A 22,452-nucleotide genomic window follows, 5' to 3' on the forward strand; every position below is an offset into this window, starting at 1 on the left:
GCTGGATTTCATCAAAAATATCTTAATTTGTCTTCAGATGATGAACAAAGGTCTTACGAGTTTGGAACGACATGAGGGTGAGTAATTAATGAGGGAATTTTAATTTTTGGGTGAACTAACCCTTTAAATGCTGTTCAACTGAACTTTCTATTTATTAAAGAATCCTGAAAAATTAAGCACCACAACCAATTTCAACACTGATAATAATAAGAAATGTTTCTTGAGCACCAAATCAGCAAATCAGAATGACTGCTGAAGGATCATGTGACTCTAAAAACTGGAGTAATGGCTGCTTACCGACTCCAAACCTTTGGCATCCTGTTAATTTTCCTGCCATTGTGTTATTAATAAAAATTATTATTTTAGTTTGCTGTGCCCGAGCTCATTTAGAACATACACTATATTGCCAAAAGTATTGGGTCACCCCCTTCTAATGAACTTTTGACTACTTTAGTAATTTCCATGAGTACAAATCTTTAATGTTTAATCATATAATGATATTCTAGGGAATTGTGTGCTTCTAATTTTAAAACAACAGTTTGGACAGGACCCTTTTCTATTCTAACATGACAATGCCTCTGTGTATAAGGCAAGGTTCAAAAAGAAATGTTTGATTTAGTCAGCGTGGAAGAACTTGAAGTCCTAATCCAAGCTGAACACCTCTGGTGTGATTTTAAATGCAGATCTTGAGCCAAAAACTCTTTACCAAACACCAATGACTTGTACATATGGGTGCAGTCATTTTAGACACTTCCAAAACTGTTGCAACAGAGATGGAAATACAATTTTTAAATACATGAATTATGTTTCCATCTTTGTTGCCACAGTTTTGGAAGTGCCTTTTTCTGTTTTAAAGAAGGGGGTGACCCAATACTTTTAGCAATATAGTGTATTTCTAAAAATCTAGTATATCATTTTACAGAAATACTTCTTAAATTAACTCAAATTAACTCTTACTTCATAAGAGAAATTACCCTATTAATTAAATCACTGTTTATTTTAAATTACTGTTGACTCACCAGCTGATAAAAAGACACTTGTGGCCCGTCCTCATCAAACAAATACCACCAGGTAGCAGCGCTGACAGTGCCTAGACCCACGTATCCTAGAAAAACAAGAGTACAATAACTCCAGTGTGGTTTGATGCTTCATAGAGCGGACTTGCAGTTTTCAGGGAAGAACTGTAAGACCACTTAAAGTGGCAAAAAGTGTCAATAATATTAGATTCTATGGAATAACCAAGATATTGGACTAACCTCCAATGGCCAGGTATCTGAAGAAGAGCCAGCCGGAGATGAGAGGCTCCTTAGGGTTTCTGGGGGGCTTGTCCATGATGTCCAGATCAGGGGGGTTGAAGCCCAGGGCAGTGGCTGGCAGACCATCCGTCACCAGGTTCACCCACAACAACTGGACGGGGATCAAAGCCTCAGGCAGCCCAAGGATGGCTGTCAGGAAAATACTGCAATGGGGGAAAATAAGGAACCCACGTGAGTGTAAATGTGGATAGGAAACTGAGGCACTACACCAATCAGGCTCTCACTCACCACACCACCTCTCCCACGTTGGAGGAGATGAGGTAACGGATAAACTGCTTCATGTTGTTGTAGATGGCTCGTCCCTCTTCCACTGCGGCCACAATGGTGGAGAAGTTATCATCTGAGAGCACCATCTCCGAAGCTGACTTGGCTACAGCTGTGCCTGAGCCCATAGCTATGCCAATTTCAGCCTTTTTTAAGGCAGGGGCGTCATTAACGCCATCTCCAGTCTGAAAGTGAGATGGGAAGGAACAGAGTAAAGGGTTAATAGACACTAACAGGCTTTCCACACAGCACTTAACATTTGGCCCTTCTAAGCCCCACCTCTGAACCATAATTGACTTGCTCAATAAACTGAATTGTGCCATTTTATCAGACAACCATTTGCTCTTTTCTAAAGAAAAAAAAACATACCGGTATATGGAAAAAGTTCTGCATGTTTGATAATTTCTGTAAAATTCAATTAAATCAATACAATGAAGACATGAGGTTTTTTCCACATCTTAAAACATACCTGCATGCTAAGGATTAAATAGCAGTAGGAACACACTATCATTTAAAAGTTTAGGGTCAGTCATTTTTCTTAAGATATTAATACTTTTTTTCATAAGGATGCATTAAACTACTCAAGGGTAACAGTAAAGACATCTACAAAAAAAAAAAAATGCTGTTCTTTTGAACTTTCTATTCATCAAATAATACTGAAACAATGTATTATGGTTACCCCAGAAATATGAAAGGTTTTTAACACTGATAAGAACTAGGAATCAAACCAAATCAGCATATTAGAATTATTTCCGAAGCCTGGAGCAACGGCTGCTGAAAATTCATCTTTGTTATCACAGAAATAAACTGCATTCTAAAATATATTAAATTAGGAAACTGTTCATTTAAATTGTACTAAAATGTCACAGTATTAATGTCTGTACTGTATTTCTGATCAAAAGAATTCAACCTTTGTGAGCATAAAATACTTTTTTACCAACCCCAAACCTGAGCGATAGTGTACATGGATAAACTGAGGTTGTTTCATTTCTGTATTAATCATGCTAATGTGCAATTTAACAGTTTATTTAAAGACAAACCACAGATAAAATATTTGAAATGTCAATTCATTCAAGAAAACAATACTCGCATATAACTCAATACTCAATATTCACCTCCAAATCAATTCTATGGTATGTCCTATAAAGCGTATTTGAGTTATCAACAGTGAATAAAAGGGGTGAAGCTTATCTAAGGGTCAATTCAAAGGCCATTCATTTTTAAAAAAAGTGAAATTTAAAGGATTACTCCACCCCAAAATGAAAAGTTTTGTTATTAATCACTTACCCCCCATGTCGTTCCAAACTTGTAAAAGCTTTGTTCGTCTTCGGAACACAATTTAAGATATTTTGGATGAAAACCGGGAGGCTTGTGACTGTCCCATTGACTGCCAAACAATTAACACTGTCAAGGCCCAGAAAAGTATGAAAGACATCGTCAAAATAGTCCATCTGCCTTCAGTGGTTCAACTGTAACGTTATGAAGCTACGAGAATACTTTTTGTACGCAAAAAACACAAAAATAACAACTTTATTCAACAATTTGTCTCCTTTGCGTCAGCGTAGCGCCATTTTGGAGAATATCCGCTGGACGCAAGCTGCATACGCTGTTCTGTGTCAGCTGCGCCACACGTATATGTCTTCTACGTTTGTTTACTCTTTGATTTGAATGAAAACAGCGTATCCATGCGGTGCATTGTTGAATAAAGTCGTTATTTTTATTTGTTTTTTTGCGTACAAAAAGTATTCTCATAGCTTCATAACGTTACGGTTGAACCACAGATGGCAGAAGGACTATTCTGACAATGTCTTTCATACTTTTCTGGGCCTTGACAGTGTTAATTGTTTGGCAGTCAATAAGACAGTCACAAGCCTCCCGGTTTTCATCCAAAATATCTTAAATTGTGTTCTGAAGACGAACAAAGCTTTTACAAGTTTGGAACAAAATTTTCATTTTGGGGTGGAGTAACCCTTTAAGTAAAGATTCAAAGCATAAGTAAATAATATTTGCTCTTTGGTAAATGCTTATTACAGGCTGGGAATTAAACCGGGGTCAAGTAGAGGATGAGGAAATCTTTGTTTTCATGTTCTAAAAGAAGCAAAGCATCCTCTATCGTGCACACTGATGTCTGGGAAATACCTCAAGTCCCCAGATGACAAGCAGACACATGCATACAACAGAGCTGGAGGCGACAGCGTGTGAACAGGAAGAGCACTGACATGCTCTCATAACTCCAGCAGGGAAAATCAGCATAAAATACAAGGCTGTCGATCTCTGAGAGATGTAGGTGCTGCAGAATATTACATTATTGCTAAGAGACTGGAGAATAGAATCAGAGACTTCATCCGTCATATGATCCTCTCAGCTCTCTGATTGTATAATTGCCACCTTCACTTATATTAACAGCACAACTGTGACAACTATGATGACATGCTGTATTTAAAGTTATTCATGACTGGTAATGAAGCATATTTTCTTTTACTCAAACCAAAGGTATAGTAATTGGATTATACAATAATATTAATTTTAAATGTAAGGATAATACCCCATGGATTTTCTCATGTTACAATACAATACAATTAAAAAAAGAACATTCAGCCCAAAAGTTTTGCACATCTGCTAATAGTGGGTGAATTAAGAAAACTTACTGGCAGTAAAAGTGAACTTACATAAGTAAGGGCCTGATTTAAAGATTAAAATAGATTTGAATGATTTAAATCATTTAATATGTTGCAGCTCCTAATATAGTAACCAACTAAGAACGGCCTTTCACTTTTTTCAATTTTTACTAGATAGTTGTTGTTGGTGTTCATTTCAGACCCTCTTTTAACGTTCCAACAGTTTTTAGGAACTTTCATGGAACCAGACACTAACCACTATACAGTATATATACATATATATATCTCACCATCGCTGTGATCTCATCAAAGGACTGCAGATAAGCAACGATCTTTGACTTGTGTGCAGGCTCGACACGAGCAAAGCACCGTGCCCTTTTCACAGCTTCTCGCTGGACCTCTGGAGTCAGGTCATCGAACTCCCTGCCCGTGTAGGCTCTTCCTTCCACATCTTCATCCTCATTGAAAATGCCAATGCGTCTGCAGATGGCCACGGCGGTGCCCTTGTTGTCCCCAGTGATCATGATGACACGTATACCGGCCTTACTGCACAGCTTTATTGAGCCAATCACCTCCTTTCTGGGCGGATCCAACATCCCCACACAGCCAACGAAGGTGAGATTTGACTAAACAGATAATCAGATTATGCATGTTATTTAGAAAATGCTTGTAAAAAATCCACGTAAAAATGTATGAATTTAATGACATTAAACAACAAAACCAAACCAGAAAATAAAGCGGTACAAACAAATATCACACATTACCATTAGAAAAAATAGCTTATTTCATTCATTTGTGTTTATTGGATTTATGATAGCAATCTACACACAATTGAACCCGACATATTGTTTGGGTGGGTTAGGGGTAGGGGGTGTTACAAAACATTTTATCTGTAAATGAAATCTATTGTTTGCCCATTGAAGGAAAAAAAAAGTATGAATCATAAAAATGAAAATATATATAAATATTGCTTTTAATAAATGTAATAATGATCCCCTGCTGATTTTGTAAGTTTGCCCACTTAAGAAAAAAAAAAAAAGGGTTTATCATTTTTATGGTAGGTTTATTTTAACTGATAGAGACAGAATATCAAACAAAAAAATCCAGAAAAAAGCAGCATACAAATGTTAAAAAAAAAGATTTACATTTTAGTAAGTCAAATAAGTATTTGATCCCCAAGCAAAACATGACTTAGTACTTGGTGCAGAATCCCTTGTTGACAAGCACAGAGGTCAGATGTTTCTTGTAGCTGGTCACCAGGTTTGCACACATCTCAGGAGGGATTTTGGTCCACTCCTCTTTGCAGACACTCTCTAAATCATTAAGGTTTCTTAGCTGTCTCTTGGAAACTTGAAGTTTCAGCTCCCTCCACAGATTTTCTATAAGATTAAGGTCTGGAGACTGGCTAAGGCCACTCCATGACCTTAATATGCTTCTTCTTGAGCCACTCCTTTGTTGAATGAATGAATGAATGAATGACTGAATGAATGAGACATTTATATAGCGCTTTATTGTGTATTGCAATACACCCAAATCGCTTTAGGACCCACACAGACTGCAGGGTGAGCACCCCCTGCTGGCCTCACTAACACCTCTTCCATCAGCAACCTAGTTTTCCCAGGAGGTCTCCCATCCAGGTACTGACCAGGCTCAACCCTGCTTAGCTTCCATGGGCAACCGGTCTTGGGCTTCAGGGTGATATGGCTATGGCCGTATGATATGATATGGCTATATGCCAACAGGCTATGGCCTGTTGCATTGGCGGTATGTTTCGGGTCACTGTCATGCTGGAATACCTGTCCACGACCCATCTTCAGTGTTCTGGCTGAGCTTCTCGTCCAAGATTTTACACTACATGGCCCCGTCCATTTGCCCCTCAATATGGTAAAGTCATCCTGTACCTTAGCAAAAAAACAGCCCCAAGGCATGATGTTTCCACCTCCGTGCTTGGCTGTAGGGATGGTGTTCTTGGGGTGATAGATTTTGGTCTCATCTGACCACAGCACATTCTCTCAAGCCTTCTCTGAATCATTTAGAAGTTCACTGGCTAACTTCAGACGGGCCTGTGCATGTGCTTTCTTGACCTGAGGGACTTTGCAGGCACTGCAGGATTTCAGTCCTTCACGGCGTAATGTGTTACCAATGTTTTGCTTGGTGATTGTGGTCCCAACTGCCTTGAGATCATTAACAAGCTCCTCCCGTGTAGTTTGGGGCTGAACCCTCACCTTTCTCATGATCATCCTTACCCCATGAGGCAAGATCTTGCACGGAGCTCCAGACTAAGGCCGATCGATGCTTGTTTTGTATTTCTTCCATTTCCGAATAATCGCACCAACAGTTGTCACCTTCTCACCAAGCTTCTTGCTGATGGTCTTGTAGCCCATTCCAGCCTTGTGCAGGTCTACAATCTTGTCCCTGATGTCCTTTGACAGCTCTTTGGTCTTGCCCACGGTAGTGGAGAGGTTGGAAAGGAAGATACAGAGTCTATGGACAGGTGTCTTTTATACACACAGCGAGCTTAAATTAGGAGTATCTTCTTAAAGTGACAGGACTAATCTGTGTTCCACATGTGCACATAACCATCTGTGGGAGCCAGAGCATGTGAGCAGAATGGAGCGTGCAAAATATAGTCGGAGCGCAGAGCGGGTTTTTATCCAAAGGTCTCGCTCCGGTTCCGCTCACACCACGAGTCTAGGGCATGCACAAATCCACCCAGAATTCACCTGTGCCTTCAAAAATTAACAAAACTGTCAGCCTACACTTAAAAAATCGTTCGTTGTGAAGGAGAGATGGAGTTCGTGAAACATTTCCAAAAGCAAACCGACAGGTCATACAGGTGCACAATTATAGGATATAGGCTGCGTGGCGGACGCATCGCGGAGCGGGTTTGCTGCGTGTTGATTTTCCTTTCCGCGCCTACGTTAACAGATTAGAGCAGCCACACTGCCTGCGGAATACACGCGTATCAGGTGCGGTCCAACCACACTGCAAACCGCAGCCCCGCAACAGAATAGAAGTGAAGCGGATTTTTTCTGCAGCAGTCACCGGTTCATACCGAATACCGGTGTTTATTTTCTTATGATATAAATTTTTAAAATACCGCAATACCGGTGTTATTTAAATAACGTTCGGAACACGACACTGTTTGAGAGGGGTCTCTTTTCACTATTGCTTTGTGGCGAGGACACAGCTGTATGCGTTATTAAGTGTGAGAGTTCTGATGCTGTAGAACTAGTAGAATGTGATGATGACACAGAACAACTCATCCACAATATCCACCGCCTGCTGCCATCAGCTCCCGCGTCTCACACGCACGAGCGCGACTTTAGCACTATATTTAGCAACGTTCAGACCCTTTTAGCGGCTTTTTTTCATAGAATATACAAACTGACAAACCTAGCGACATTTTTGGATAAACCTTAGCTATGGTTCAGATTTTTTATAGGGAAAATAGAATTAATTGGTATCAGTGATACTGGCCTTCAGTCATAATAAAATTAATCAAATATTAAAAATATACTGTCTTCATGTTGTTTGTACATTAATTTGAAGATTGAATATGAAATTATTGCAATATAAAAGTATATTAAAAAAACTTTAACGTTAGGTGGGATTAATCGTGATTAATCTTAGAAAAAATTTGCAATTAATTAGTTTTAGGTTTTTTTTAATCGATTGACAGCGCTAATATAAGTATATAAACACACACACACACACACAAACACACACATACATATAATAACAAAAACTTTACATTTTTTATATGTTGCTTAAGTGTTCAAATACTGTTTTGGCATCACTGCACATAATAATATACACAGCAAATTGAATTAAAAAAAGATAACTGGTAAAACTATTATCTGGAACATGGACAGATAAAGTTTCTAACTCTCTCACCTCGTACTCTGAGAACTTGGCAGAGTTTTCCAGGTCCATTTTGTCTTCAAGAGGGGGAGAGTCTCGTGTGGCCAAAGCCAAGCAGCGCAGTGTGTCCCTGCCTGTCCCCCAGTCTCTAATAGTGCTCATCAGCTCCTCCTTTGCCGCCATGGTCAACGGGACACGGTCTTTACCAACACGCACAAACTGACAACGGTCAATCACACTCTCTGGAGCACCCTACATACAAAATGAATGAAAGGAGAAGCAAGTGTGATGCATACAGCAAAGTTTACTGAAGGTATTAATAGATGTTAGATGTTTTCAGATGTGTGTTTAAGTACCTTGACAAACATCTTGCTCTGAGAGTTCGAGCCATTAGGAGTGCAATACACAGACATGGACTTCCTGTCTCTGGAAAACTCCAGTGTAAATTTTTTCTGCATCAGCTTTCTGATAATCTAAGGGAAAGAAGCAAAAAAAAAAAGGAGATAGAGAGAGAAAGAATGTGTTATATTAAACAAAGGTGAAGCACTGCTGTCATTGTGTGTGTGTGTGTGTGCGTGCGTGTGTGTTGGGAAAGATGTAATTTTCAGCTGTTTTCTAGGGTTTCCTTCACACAGCACTGTTCAGCTATCAAGCCCAGGTGGTTGAAGAGGAGTTCACACACAGACTCTATGTAACTCTGCACCAGTCTTCCCCAAAAAAAGTGTTTAGCCTTTAATAAATATTGGCATTCAAATGTTAAAGATTAGATAATTAGATTAAATTATGTTTTAGAGGTCAGTTGTTCAGACAACCTATCGCTGGGCTCAACAATAAGGCATCGCTGCATTACATGCAAAGTTATTGTAATGTTATAGGTGTATAATTTATACATTTTCAATTTAATTAAACTTAACATTTAATGAAAAATAAACACTACCGTTGAAAAGTTTTGGGGTTGGCTGGTGTTCAAAAGAAGTCTCTTAAGATCACTATGCTCAATCTTATGCGTTTATTTGATCAAAGGAAAAACAAAAAACACTGTGAAATATCATTACAATTCAAAATAACCTTTTTCTATTTGAATATATTTAAAAAAATAACCTATTCCCATGACAGGAAAGCTGAATTTTCAGTAGCCATTTCTCCAGATGAACAGAAATGTCTCTTTTTACCAATTTAATGTCTCTTTGCTGAATAAAAGTATTAATCCTCCATCCAAAAAATCTTACTGACCCCAAACAGTAGTGTACATATTTCTAGCATGAATAAATAAACAAACAATGTATTAAAAAATAAAAATTGATTATCCCCCACACATTTCTGTTGTGTATTCACTTTAAAAAAAGAACAACAAATACAAATACAATCCAAATATGCAGGACAAAAATTCAGGCAAAATGAGGCAAGGGAATTAATTTGCCACTAGGTGGAAACCACCTCCAGCACATGAGAACAGAGCATTTATGCTGCCCTACCTACAGTACTCTGTCTCTGGTTGCTGCCTCTGTCCATGACTCTCTTTAATGTCAGGATCAGTACTCAGTTCTACAGATGTTTAAACAAGGCATGCATGTGTGAGAGAAAACCAGTGTCTCTTCTTCCCAGCTCCCCTGAGAACAACATGACTTCACTCCTCAGTAGGGTTCCTGTGTTATCCATCTTCCAAAGCTTTATAAAAAAAACATTTAACCCCCCTCTTTAAATCCATCAATTGTGCCCATCCAACTATCTGTCATCTGTCACTATCTGTCTGAAAGTCTGCCACCAATGCGTATTGACAGAAGTACAGTATAGTCTCTTTCGGTTTCATAGGCCAGTGAAATTTTGGATCAGAGTGGAAAGTTTATATAACCTCTTCATATACTCGCCTGGTTATCTAAATATTATTCTTTGCCTCTGGGAGTCTGTGTCACAAAAGTTTCTTTTTTTGGAGAGGAGAGGGATTGCGGGGTCAGTAGAATAAAGACAGCGGTGCTGGTCATTCACTCTTTCAGTGAAAAATGGTTCCCATGAGGAAAAGGGAGGGACGGAACAGGACTAGCCCACTGTTCCCAGTCTCCCTAATGCAGCAGTGTGGGACATGTGACTGGTTTCTATAAACATCTACAAGTGTGCACAAACATCAAGCTTTTTTCTCAGTCTTTCTCTAACTACGGAGTTGAATTAACAAGCCATTAAACATGGCTTGCACAAGGTGCATGCAGTAGGTTTCTTAATGTTGTTGTTTTATTCCAGTGCTCTTCCTATATATACTCTGTGAAGACACTGTGTCATCTCATTTCTTTTAAATATCCTGTCTAGCACCATTGGCCAAACTTTGGCAGCTCTCATATTTCTTCTGAAGCCTCATTCATCTACCCCTCTATTTATCCTTTTTCATCTCTTCCTCTTATGTTCCCTTTTATTGCTGTCTGTCTCATATCCTGGTGCACCACACGGCTCCCTTCTTACCAAGTTGCATGCTGAAGCTCGGTCCACTTTGCTGAGTCCGGAGAGGTCGGTTTTAAACACGTTCATCTTCTCCACCAGAGTCGTGAGCGCAGTTTCTGTGGCCTCGCCCACTTTCTCATACACTCCTTTGGCCTGTGGGACAACATAAGCACAAAAGTGCGGAAACATTCAGTGCCCTATTAGCCCAAATAACATGAAACATACAGCACTTGCACAATCACTTAAAACAAAAGCCTGGAGTAATGCACTCACTACAGAAATGATTGTTACAGTGCACTTTAAATGTCACATGGAAGCAATGGAGCATGAGAATGTGTAACAAAGAAATCTAACCTCATCTAATTATAGTAAGTGCAGCAAAAAAGCATGTCCTATTATAATATTTCAAATCATTTCTATATAGGGTCTCAACATTTTAAATCGGTTGATTTTTATGACTTTTCCAGTCCTTGATTACTGAATGAGGATTCAACAGGATTCATGACTGAATGAGAAAAAATCCCAAGGTTTTGATTCTTAGGTAAAAAACAAAAACAAACAAAAAAAAACTGTATGCCTTCAATGCAAATTAATTGGAAAATGTATGCACATTACTGAGGTTTGAGGGCAGTAAGAAGTCAATGTGTTTGAAAGAAGCTGTCATTTATAAGATTAAAATAATCAAATAATCAGTAAAAACAGTAATATTGTAAAATACAATTACAGTTTTGTTATATAACTAGTTTTAACAGTTTAACCTGTGATGACAAAGCTGCATTTTCAGCAGCCATTGCTCGATTTAATGGACACTGAAGCCATTAATTCAATGTCACAAAAACCTTCAGAAATCATTTAGTATGATCAAAAATGTCCTGAGATTTGAATGTGGCAGTGCTTGGAAGGTGAATTTCTTAAAGACTTGTAGACTTTCTTATAGACTAATTTCTAACCAGTGAAATATTTTAGAATGGAAAAGTACACAGTATATTTGCTATAGACATTTTTATTCTATTTTTTTGCATTTAGAAAAATGTCTTTATTTTCATTACCTTTCCAAAACTGTAAATCACAATTTTTAAATCCCATATTTCCTGGTTTTCCATGACCATGGGAACCCTGTATGTAACTACAGTATAAAGGCTGCACCTAAAAATCATAAACAGTGTGTTCTATAAAAAACCCAGCCTCACATTGTTACTCAACATTCAAACTACACATGGCCCCTGTGTTAACATCCATAATGGTTTATTAGATCTCTAAAGTTCACAGTTCACTCTAAGGATTCTCTGTGGAAATATTTGCATTATTCCAGGAAGCAGGCTACTATGGTGGTGGAACATGACATTTAATTAGGTAGTGATTATTTATCTACACTAATAAGACTTTTAAAATATTTGCTTGATATGGCAGCCTTTAAAGTATTACTATTACTAACATGACCTCTTTAACTCCTTAAAATTAGATTGGGTGACTTCAATAACAAAGCACACTTTAAAACTCTTAGGCTTGTCCCAACTTGCGCTGTCCTTTACCCTACCTGACAACCACAGAATAAGCATGATATTATGCAATGCAGAACACATGATACCATGGCAAAGGTGCAGAGGTGAGAAATGCAAGCCAAATGTGCAAAACAAGCTAATTAAAAAGCTGCCCATCCCTGAGGAACAGAGGATGCATGGTTAACACTTCAGCAATGAGAGCAGGACAGACTCAAAACACTGAATGAGACTCTTTGTTAAAGTAAATGTGGCATCTGAGCATTAGATGCAGGAGAAGATCCACGCACACACCGCTGACCTCATTATAGTCCAGCGAGGAGTCGTTGCACAAGGAGCAGATAGTAGCCAGTTCCACCAGACCATCATATTCTCCACATTGCACCGGCTTGTCAGCTTTCAGCCTAAGGGAGAGAGAAGGGATGTAAATATAAACTAAGTATCCAGAATAAGCATTAGATTATTTGGAAGAGGTAAAAATGAGATGATGTTTTGGGAAGGATCAAGGGATCTGAGTATGTTTGTGTGTTCTTACACTTGTCCCTCCGGAGCATAGGTTGAGCCGGTGATGGTGAACTCATGCAAGGAGCAACTGCTGTCATCAGCCTTATTAACCACTAACATCTATGAGAGACAGAAGTGAGATAGGGAGAGAGACAGCATGAGAAACACATGCAGATTAATGAAACAAGGTTCCCACTTTGGACAATAAATTTATTTTTCTTTTTTTTTTGGTGATCAACTTTTTATTTTCTCCAAATCAACAAAACAACATCCACTCAAGACAAACAACAGGGAGGGGGGAGCAACAGACACACCATCAACAATTTCAATTTCAATTTGTAGTAAAAAGGACAAAACAGAATTCACATGAGTCCATAGATTGACAACAATTGGACATTCCCAAAACATGTGGAGAAAAGTACCTGCTGATACAGTGTTACAGATATGATAGTTATAGGTCGATTGCAGTTTCATTTTAAACCTCTTGTAAGGAGTTACGTATGCTCTATTGATGACTTTGAAACGGATAAGACGATGAGCCAAGTTTTTAGAAGTTAAGATTAGATTAGACCACACCCTCTCCCAGTCAACCGATAAATCAAAATCTGTTAATTCACAATTCCTGATAGATTTAATAGAAAGAGACTTTGCAGTGTGATCATTAAGTTTACTATATATTAAAGAAACAGATGGCCGACCAGAGGGTGGTGCGATCCAATTCCATATAGGATGAGAGGAAATAGGGGATGCCCAGGGAACTCCATAGGCCTTGAGAGAAGAACGTAACTGAAAAAAAGTCAAAATATGATGATGCTGGTAAACAAAACTTAGTTCTTAGTTCTTGAAGTGAGCTGAGTCCCTAGTTATCATATAAGTCACTGCATGCGTTTCCGCCCAATGTAGTCCAAGAGGGCTGGACAAATGTCCGATTTCAACATAAAAAATTAAAGTTGTGCCATAAGGGTGTTTTGTTACAAAATTTGAAAGGTCCTCCCATCAGACATTCCACCCTTTTTAGAAAAAGAAGTGAAGTCCTTAGATGTAGTATTCTGGATTCTCCAAAGATCGATTGCATTAAGTTCAGTGATAAATTTATTCAGTAACTTAGAGGATGGGTTAGCTGTTGTATCAGGGTGAGATTTATCCAGTGCAGGAGTTAAAACAGCATTAAAATCACCACCCATCACTAAACGACAATCAGTCTGCTCAAGTAATATATTGGAAATATTTGTGAAAAATGCACTGTCTGCCTCATTCTGGCAGTAAATGGAGACCAGTGCTTACCTGTCATTATGTATTTTACAGCGTATAAAAACAAATCTACCTTCATCATCATTCCCGGTATGTTCAATAGTTAAATGTAACTTCCTATCCACTAAGATAAGCACCCCCTTAGTTTTATTATGAGCACAAGAGAAGGCTGCCAGTTTGTAATACTTGTTTTGAAAACATGCCACATCGCATTGTTTTAAATGAGACTCTTGTATCAGGGCACAGGAAATCGATTTACGGTGCAAATATTCTGATATCTGGGTACGCTTTATAGGAGAACTTAGGCCATTCACATTCAATGATAAGATATTCAGAACATGCATTGTGTGCTCGCAATGCCAAGATTCTGTCTAAGTGAAGAGAAACAAAAGCAATGCCATACTGTCAGTGACATGTAAACATTAGTATGTATCCTGGATACCAATCCACCTAGATGCATAGTCCTTTTAAAAGAAAAGCAGAATAAATAAAAGTATTGATGTCTGTTGAAGGGCATAGAAAAAAAACAAGAACAAGGAACGACAAACAACTGTGTATAAAAACCAAAGCAGACCGCACATTACAGAGAGTGTAGGTCTGCATAAACAACAGAAACAAATGTTGATGCGTGACCAGTCCACTTCAACGCAAGACATGTCCCCAAAAGGCCCACTGAGCCAAAAGCGTAGTAATTGAACCTGCTCTCCATCAGCCCGAAGAATAATACTAATAATAAAGAAAAATAAAGAAAATACATCATTATTATTTACCAATCAGCGGACGAACGTACAGGGCAGGGGCAAGATTCCAAAAAGAAATTAACAAGTGTCCATGGCCACCTTGTTATTGTCCTCTTCAGGGCAGTTAGGATCACCACAAACCTCATCGTTAATTTTCCCTCGTTGAGCTGAGAGGATGGAGATGGTAGCCTGCAGAATACGTCTTCAGTGACAGTGAAGTAACAAAATCCTCTGCCTTTTGAGGAGAGTCGAACATCATCTGCTCACCTTTGTGCCGTAGTTTAATTACCGCCGGATAGGTGAGAAAGGGCTGGAGACCAAGTGCTGTCATCTTCTTCAAGACTGGATTAAAGCTCTTTCTCTTGGTAGTTGTGGCTGGACTAAAGTCGGGGAAAAATAGTAGCATGACATTGTCCTGTGTATATTTCACCGGATATGCCTGCCAAGCACCCTTCAGGATCGCCGATCTGTCATGCCATCTTAGTACACGGAAGATGAGAGTACACAGCCGATCAGAGTTTTTCCTTCCGTCATACACGCGATGGGCCCGGTCAACCTCGATGTCACGGCCTTTCAGGGAAGGGATCCACCTGGAAATACCAGCTCCGAGGAAACCAGCTGCAACGGAGCCTTCCGCCCCCTCCGGCAACCCCACCAGTCGCACATTATTTCTCCTGCTCCTATCTTCAATTTCCGTAAAAAAAATGCATGCATTGCCGCCGAAGGGTCACATCAATCTCCTGGACAATAAATTTCTGACTTTTTTGTTCCTGATTACTGGATAAAGATGTATTGTTTTAAGAAGAATGCATTTAGAACATTTCAAGATAAAGAAACATTTCACATTGGCCAAATGGTCTGGCAGAAAAAAAAAAAAACATCTTATTGTTAAGCCTTGAAACTAAAACAAATTATGTTCACTACAGAAAATTCCCTAACTTTAATGTTTTATTTATATCCATAACATCCACAGGCCAAGAAATGACAATTTAAAAAATTCCCTGATATTCCTAAGTTTTCCATGAGGAAATCCTGGCACATAAAGTTCTAAATGCTCATACGTTTACCAATTAAAAAGTGTTTATTGTACTTAAAGTTGGAAAAACAAAGGACTCCACAATTGTGCCCAAGAAAACATGCTTTCGAAAAGAATAAGCAAATAAGTTCTCTAAGGCATCTGAAAATAGTTACAAACCCCAATTGCATAAAAAAAAGACAAGAAAAAACCACCAACAGACAGTTATGACTCCACCCAATCGGCTCTGGGGTTTCCCTTATCCTCCATCCAATCAGAAGCAGAGCAATGATGTCATCATGCACTGGCAGTGGGTAGGTTCCTGTGTTTAGTGGCCTGGCATGATCTCTTCCCTGTCTGAACCAACACACTCACACAACTGCCAACAGACAACACGGACTACAATAAACTACTGCCTCCTACTGAAATGTCTGCTTTCACTGGACCAAATGAAAACAGATGAGGTGAAAGAGTGACAGTCACTTTACCCCTATTTTGGCTGACGTGTCTAGTTTTTTTATAATTAACTCCAGGTGTTGTACTGTCTTGTGCGCAAAACCCAAGGCCAAATTCTACTACATGACTGAAGCAAATAAAGTGATTCTAGTTGTTAGAATAAACAACACAAAAGTGTCCAAGAGAGCTGGACAACATGAAAAGGTGAAGATGAGTTCAGCCTGACAACATTAGACAAATCAGCCAAACCCATAATGCAAAGCTCTTTCTTTTGCTATGACATCCGTCATGTTGAAATGAGCCAGCAGGAGAAGTGGCCGCTCTGGGCGAGTTTCAGCAGAGAGAAGAGAGATCTTATTTCCGCACTATACCCTTCCTCCAGTATGTGGGCATAGGGGCAGATGAAACAGGTGGATGGTGGAATGGAACTAATAAAGCCAATTTGGCAAACGCCATTGATCGCAGACCCAACCTTTCTGTTCAGATGACAGGTCTGAAATGGAGGTGCATGCTGGGAAGGAGTAAAAATTAATCCTGATCTTACGAGGTGTCATAAATGTTGATTATGCAGTAGGTGGACTTGCTGAAATGTGTTTTATCATGATTAAAAGCCACTGCGGTCGAGCTCAATAGTTGCATGGAAGCTAATACACACACACACACAAATTCCAGAAGTAGGTTCTTATCAGCATCAGCCCTCGGCTCCATAATCAAGCATCTAAACTTAGATATTGCTAACACAACACTTGCCAAACAGCCATGTATGGACACTTCCTTAAAAGGAGGTCACACGAAAGGTCGTCTCAAACATACACAAACACACAGGGGAAAAACATTCTCTCTTGACGTGACATCACTCAGAGAAAGACTCAATTAAATGTGTCTGATTAAAGAATTAATGAAGCAGTTAAGCTGTAAAAACTTTCAGAGCTCCACAGTACTCCTGCTTCCTGTTTGAAACGGACGCACATACACAAAACTTAATTGTGGAAAACACAAAGCAGGCGGCAGGCAGCAGCAATCAGAAGGCTGGATCATGCCCCTAAGCCCTTAAAATAAATGGATTATTGAGTTAGCTTGCTCTGCAGGAAAGAACAGTCTCTCAGGCAAAAATGTGCCTTTATAAAGTAATGACCATATTATCATAGCAAGTACTGCTACACAGTACCATTTCTCTGCATTCGTGCAAGTACAGAGTGCTTTTTACTCCATAAAGCTAACATAAAAAAATAAAAAAACGAATCATTTTTTTGATACATTTATTTGGGAACATGAGGTTGTTTTATATTATTTGAACTGAAGAGTAGGCTAGCTGATTCTAAACAGAAGTTACAAAAGTGGCAGGTTCACTTTTCTGAAGAACACTATTTTGGGGGCCTGCTTCTCTAGATTTTGACCACACAGGAATCTGTGCCGCTCGATTTCCACAGTCAAACACCATGCAATCAGACATTGTCAACAGGGAAAGAGGGGAAACAAAATTAGATCCAGTTGCCTGCTCACTATCACAATGTACTCCTTGACCTCGGGAATGCTTGGCTCCGACATGTTCATTTAGTGAAGATTTCATCTTTAGGTATTTATTATTTATAGGCCTGCATGTTGCACCAATAACTCTACAGAAACCGCAGCGGAATTCACATGGCCATCATTCACCATGTTATACAAACACGCTCCCAACTCTTTATTTTTTATTTCACTTTATTAAATATTTTGGCTAATTTTATCATTCTTTGATCTAACAAGTGTTGAGCTCTCACCACAGTTTTATCACATACAATGTTTCAACCCATCCTGCAGAATACCTAAGATTTGCTCCTACAATCAGTTCAGAAAATAAGAAAAAGTGTGCAGGTTCTGCTTGACTAGGTATTTGTCACTAGACACTATCTGGCCATTCTGAATATATCGACACTGGTGGTGCGTTACAAATCTACTTTGGAATATTATTAAAAATAGTAATGCATAAAAATAACATTTACAATTTGTTTAGCTTTCAAATTTTTAACGAACTAAATAAAATGCAATATAATGTAGCATATTTTGTGCAAAATCACTTTATTTCAGCAATGTAGTTTTCATCTCATTTGCCATTGTAATGTGTGTACACTATCATTTAAAATGTTGGGGTCAGTAAGATTTTCATAGAAGTAGAAGTATCTTATGCTCACCAAGGCTGCATTTATTTGAAATACAATAAAAACAGTAATATGAAATACTACTACAATTTAAAATAACAATTTTCTAATTTAATATATTTTAAAATGTAATTTATTCCTGTAATGGCAAAGCTCTATTGCAGAAGCCGTTACTCCAGTCTTCAGTGTCACTTTATCCTTCAGAAATCTTTCTAATATGCTGCTACAGTTCTCAAAAAACATTTCTTATTATTATCATCAGTTTTATTATTATTGTTATTATCAAGTCTTATTATTAAAGTTATACTTGTGCTGCTTAATATTTTTGTAGAAACCATGATGCATTTTTTCTGAATACTTTAGAGAAAAAAACAAAAACACAAAAAACAAACAAACAAACAAACAGAAAATAGAAACAGAAATCTCTGTAGCACTATAAATGTCTATCACTTTTGACCAGTTTAATGTATTCTCACTTAATAAAATAAATTTCTTTCAAAATAATAATACACAAAAAACTGACCCTAAACTTTTGAACATTTATATTGTGCATATCAACATTATATTGATCATTAAAAAACCCACTATGCAACATCTTTAAAAACATTTTACAATATTTAAATTCAGTCCCCCTAATTCTGTAAATTTACACCCACAGTGAGCAGAAATTCAAATATGACAACCACAATGTACTGAAATGTACCAACAAGCAGCAGTGACGCATCAGTAGCATAAAAGAATCATCATAAAAGGAAAACATCATGATAAGGGTTGTTGCTAGCCTGTTTTGTTTGTTTATAGTCATTTATAAATCAGATCTTTACCAAAAACACCAACAGCATCCCGTAACTTGGCAGGCATGGAATTCTGTTGCTATACGTTGTCATAGCAACAGATACCAAGGAACAGCGTAGCAAGCAGTGATATGCAATGATGAGCCTCTGATAAAAATGTGTGTATGCGTGCATTTCACAGTAGTGGAAAAGGATTTTAGGCACCCGTATTTCCTCCTGATTTAGCCAAAGTGACTTCCGCATTAGTGACGGTGACACTTAGATGATGTCTGGCCTCAACAAGGCACACGGTTAGTTGATTGGTTTAGGGCATCAAGAACAACACTGCGCCGTAGTGACAGCACTAATTCCAAGCCCAGGATAAGCATCTTCTGTCCCTATAATAAGCCTCTCAGCACTACGCTTTTAGTACTTAACATTACGAGGCACAGGAGGTTTAACAGAATGTTGAATCCATTTGGGACGCATTTCCACAAGCTCAATTTTAAAATTCTGTCTTGCATGTGAAATGTCTTTTCTTTAGGGACTTCTTAGGTGACGAATTTCTGCTTAAGGCTTAGGCTGACATTGTTACCTGTTCCCTACCGTGAAGAATGGGAGTTGATGAAAAATAGCAGCAAATTTCAATTTAGAAGCAAACTTTTTTTTCTTACTGTCTCTGTCTCCTTCCAATGTGACAGTACTATGCATTAAAATGTGTATGAAATTTGGTAATGTCTCATATTAATTTACATTTATTATTAATATAAATGGAAAAAGGCAACCAAAACAAGCACTACTCTTTTCAAAATAAAAAGTAACACTAAAGGCACCAGGCATACCAAAAAGTGTTCAGCATACAGTACACTACAGTGAATTGTCCGCATTAGGCTTCCAATACACGTGTGACTCTGCTCCCTACGGCATTCTTGGATCATGCTGCAGCAGGAGCAGACGCAAGGAAGTGCGTGAGAGGAATAGAAATGACAGAGCACAAAAATATGAGGGAAATGAAAGATGGCAGGCGGGAATCCCTTACTGGGTGAGATGCAGAAGGCCAAGCTATGACGGGAAGAGGATGAGAAGGAATACTTATGCTTATTAGCATGCCTATTATTAACATTTTTGCTGTTTATTAGTACTTATAAAGCACATATTCTGCATGACCGTATTCTACATCCCTAATCCTATCCAGTACCTAAACTTAACAACTATCTCACTAATTATTAATAAGCAGCAAATTAGACGTTTACTGAGGCAAAAGTCATAGCAAATGGTTCATTAATAGTAGGAATTAGACTTTAAAATAAAGTGTGACCCTGAGTTTTTTTAATTTACATTTATTAACAGGATAATCAGAAAGTGTTTATATAGAAATATTTAGCAATATATTTCCATATGACGGTTTATTTAACAATGTCTGGCCAACTTTATATTATCATGGCTAATTTACAGCTGCTCAACAAATAAAGCCATTTATTTATACACAAATGGATATGAAATGTTAATGAGATACCATATATGCACATCTCTCTCTCTATGTAAATATACAAAACACACACACACACACACACACTGTGCACACATATAGTCAATATATTGGTTCATATATTGAAAGAACGGCACAGTCTATTACGTAATAAGCCTGAAAGGAGTTTTTGTTTCCAAGATACAGGTGAACCTTCTTAATTTAAAAAGTGTTTCAATTACGGGTGGCTTTAAATAGGATGTATTAGGTTAATACTAGGTTTAATCTGTGTCCAGGAAGAGCTGGTAAAGTGAATGTCGTGGTGTTTGACTACAGTGCTCGCCCTTAATGTTTGAGCTCTGATCGTTGCAGGTCTGGGATAAGGGTGCGGAGTGAGTAAATATTTACCACAGCGCAGTGGGACTCTTTCCGGAAGGTTCCCGGCACTTGCAGGGAATTAAGCAGCTTCTGAACAGAGGGAACACCCTGCTGTTAAACACAGGAGAGACCTCGGGCAGACACACACAGCCGGACGTTCAGTGCACACACACACACACACACACACACACACATGCAGTGAGGCATTGCAACCGGGGCTATAACATCTCCACGCCATGGGACTTAGCAAAAAAGCACACATAAACATACATAGGGGTTTCTTTGTAAACAGAGAAAACAATAGAGTAGCTCACAATGGAAATGCTAGTGGCTGCTTTATATGAACATGTGCAGCACCACACAGGAAAACAAACAAAAAAATAAAAAAGATGATTTGATATGACTTCAATATTGCAATCATGATTTTCCAATTGAAATCATAAAGGTCACAAAACTAGAAGCGGGAGATGCAAGGAGTCTGATAATGAATAAAAAGGGAGGGAGAGGTACAGATGGTGGAAAATAAAACAAAGAATTCATTCTCCAAACCTTTCCTGCTCTCTACTTTTGAAATAGCACAGGCATTAAATAAGTAGTGACAAAAAGCTATGTATATAAGGCCTGAACTCTGACTATAAATGGCCTGAATTGAGAACCAGGTCTTGTGATAATGTAAATGGATGAGGGGATTGACAGAAAGCCTGTGGCCTTGATGGATCCACGTCTGCAGCTGTAGAAGAATTTAACGTAAAAGATGTTGCAATCACGTCCTGCCGACTTGCCTGTACAAGTTAAGGATTTTCCATTGCGTACAAACACAAACATACACCTCGAGTGTCTCAGAGTGACTTCCACATGGAGGACTTCAACACTGACTGACTGTCCTGACTCTCAGAAAGGAACAACATAAAAGAGATCACAGCACAGCATTACTCTTCAAGGATACCTATGAAAGAATCTTTGCCCATCACCTCAAAACCCAGAATGGTGCTGACTAATGCTTGTAGCACATTCAAACTTTCCTGCTTTAGAACAGTAGAAAACCTCAGTAATAACAAGAACAGCCTCTAGGCCAGAGTGATGGCACTGAAATGATGACACAACACCTTAAAACACAAAAGATCAAGTAATTAAACTACATGGCAGTTCTTGGCTGTGCTGAGAGTCAGGTTACTCTGTGTCACACACCTATCTGAATACAGGTGGTACAGTAATGCCTCTCTTTAGTGAACATGAAGATGTGACAGTGGGAAAAATGAAAGAAACTAATTCTATAGAATACAAGTACACAGTTCAGTCAGTGGTAGTTCATAAGGGTGTGATTGGTTAACCGGATCAAGAAGCTTCAAGGTGAAGTGTGTACTTTCCGCACCATTAGTGGCACCAAATACAACTGCAAAAATAACTACTGTTTTCACACCAGTTTCCTAAACACTCTGCCTGGCTGCCATTGGACAAACATGTAGTCCTGCCCTAAACGTACACCATTGGCAAACACACAAACATATAAACAGCTGCAGTACATCATTCTGAATAGTCAGCCTACCAATATAAACTTACACTACTATTCAAAAGTCTGGATTAGTAAGATGTTTATTTATTTATTTTTAGAAATTAAAAATTTTATTCAGCTGTTATTTTTTATTCATGCTCTTATTTTAAACTTTCTGTTCAACAAAGAATTCAGAGAAAAAAAACAAAAAAAACAAAAACAAGAAATGTTTCTTGAGCACCAAAT

At 38.4% G+C, this 22,452-nt stretch overlaps 1 protein-coding gene across 2 annotated transcripts in view; it reads right to left on the reverse strand.

The window, feature by feature from the left end:
* The window catches only part of atp2a3 (ATPase sarcoplasmic/endoplasmic reticulum Ca2+ transporting 3), a 66,474-nt gene that overhangs the window by 6,911 nt on the left and 37,111 nt on the right, over positions 1 to 22,452 (reverse strand). For both annotated transcript variants that reach the window (XM_058775102.1, XM_058775103.1), the window contains exons 9-17: positions 12,527 to 12,615; positions 12,293 to 12,395; positions 10,514 to 10,645; positions 8,419 to 8,535; positions 8,096 to 8,314; positions 4,489 to 4,824; positions 1,545 to 1,765; positions 1,257 to 1,459; positions 1,020 to 1,105 (exon numbers count right to left, since the gene is read on the reverse strand). In XM_058775102.1, the coding sequence (XP_058631085.1) occupies positions 1,020 to 1,105; positions 1,257 to 1,459; positions 1,545 to 1,765; positions 4,489 to 4,824; positions 8,096 to 8,314; positions 8,419 to 8,535; positions 10,514 to 10,645; positions 12,293 to 12,395; positions 12,527 to 12,615 (1,506 nt within the window). The remainder of the gene's footprint in view (positions 1 to 1,019; positions 1,106 to 1,256; positions 1,460 to 1,544; positions 1,766 to 4,488; positions 4,825 to 8,095; positions 8,315 to 8,418; positions 8,536 to 10,513; positions 10,646 to 12,292; positions 12,396 to 12,526; positions 12,616 to 22,452) is intronic.

This window comes from Onychostoma macrolepis, chromosome 05 (assembly GCF_012432095.1).
Source record: "Onychostoma macrolepis isolate SWU-2019 chromosome 05, ASM1243209v1, whole genome shotgun sequence".
NCBI lineage: Eukaryota > Metazoa > Chordata > Actinopteri > Cypriniformes > Cyprinidae > Onychostoma > Onychostoma macrolepis.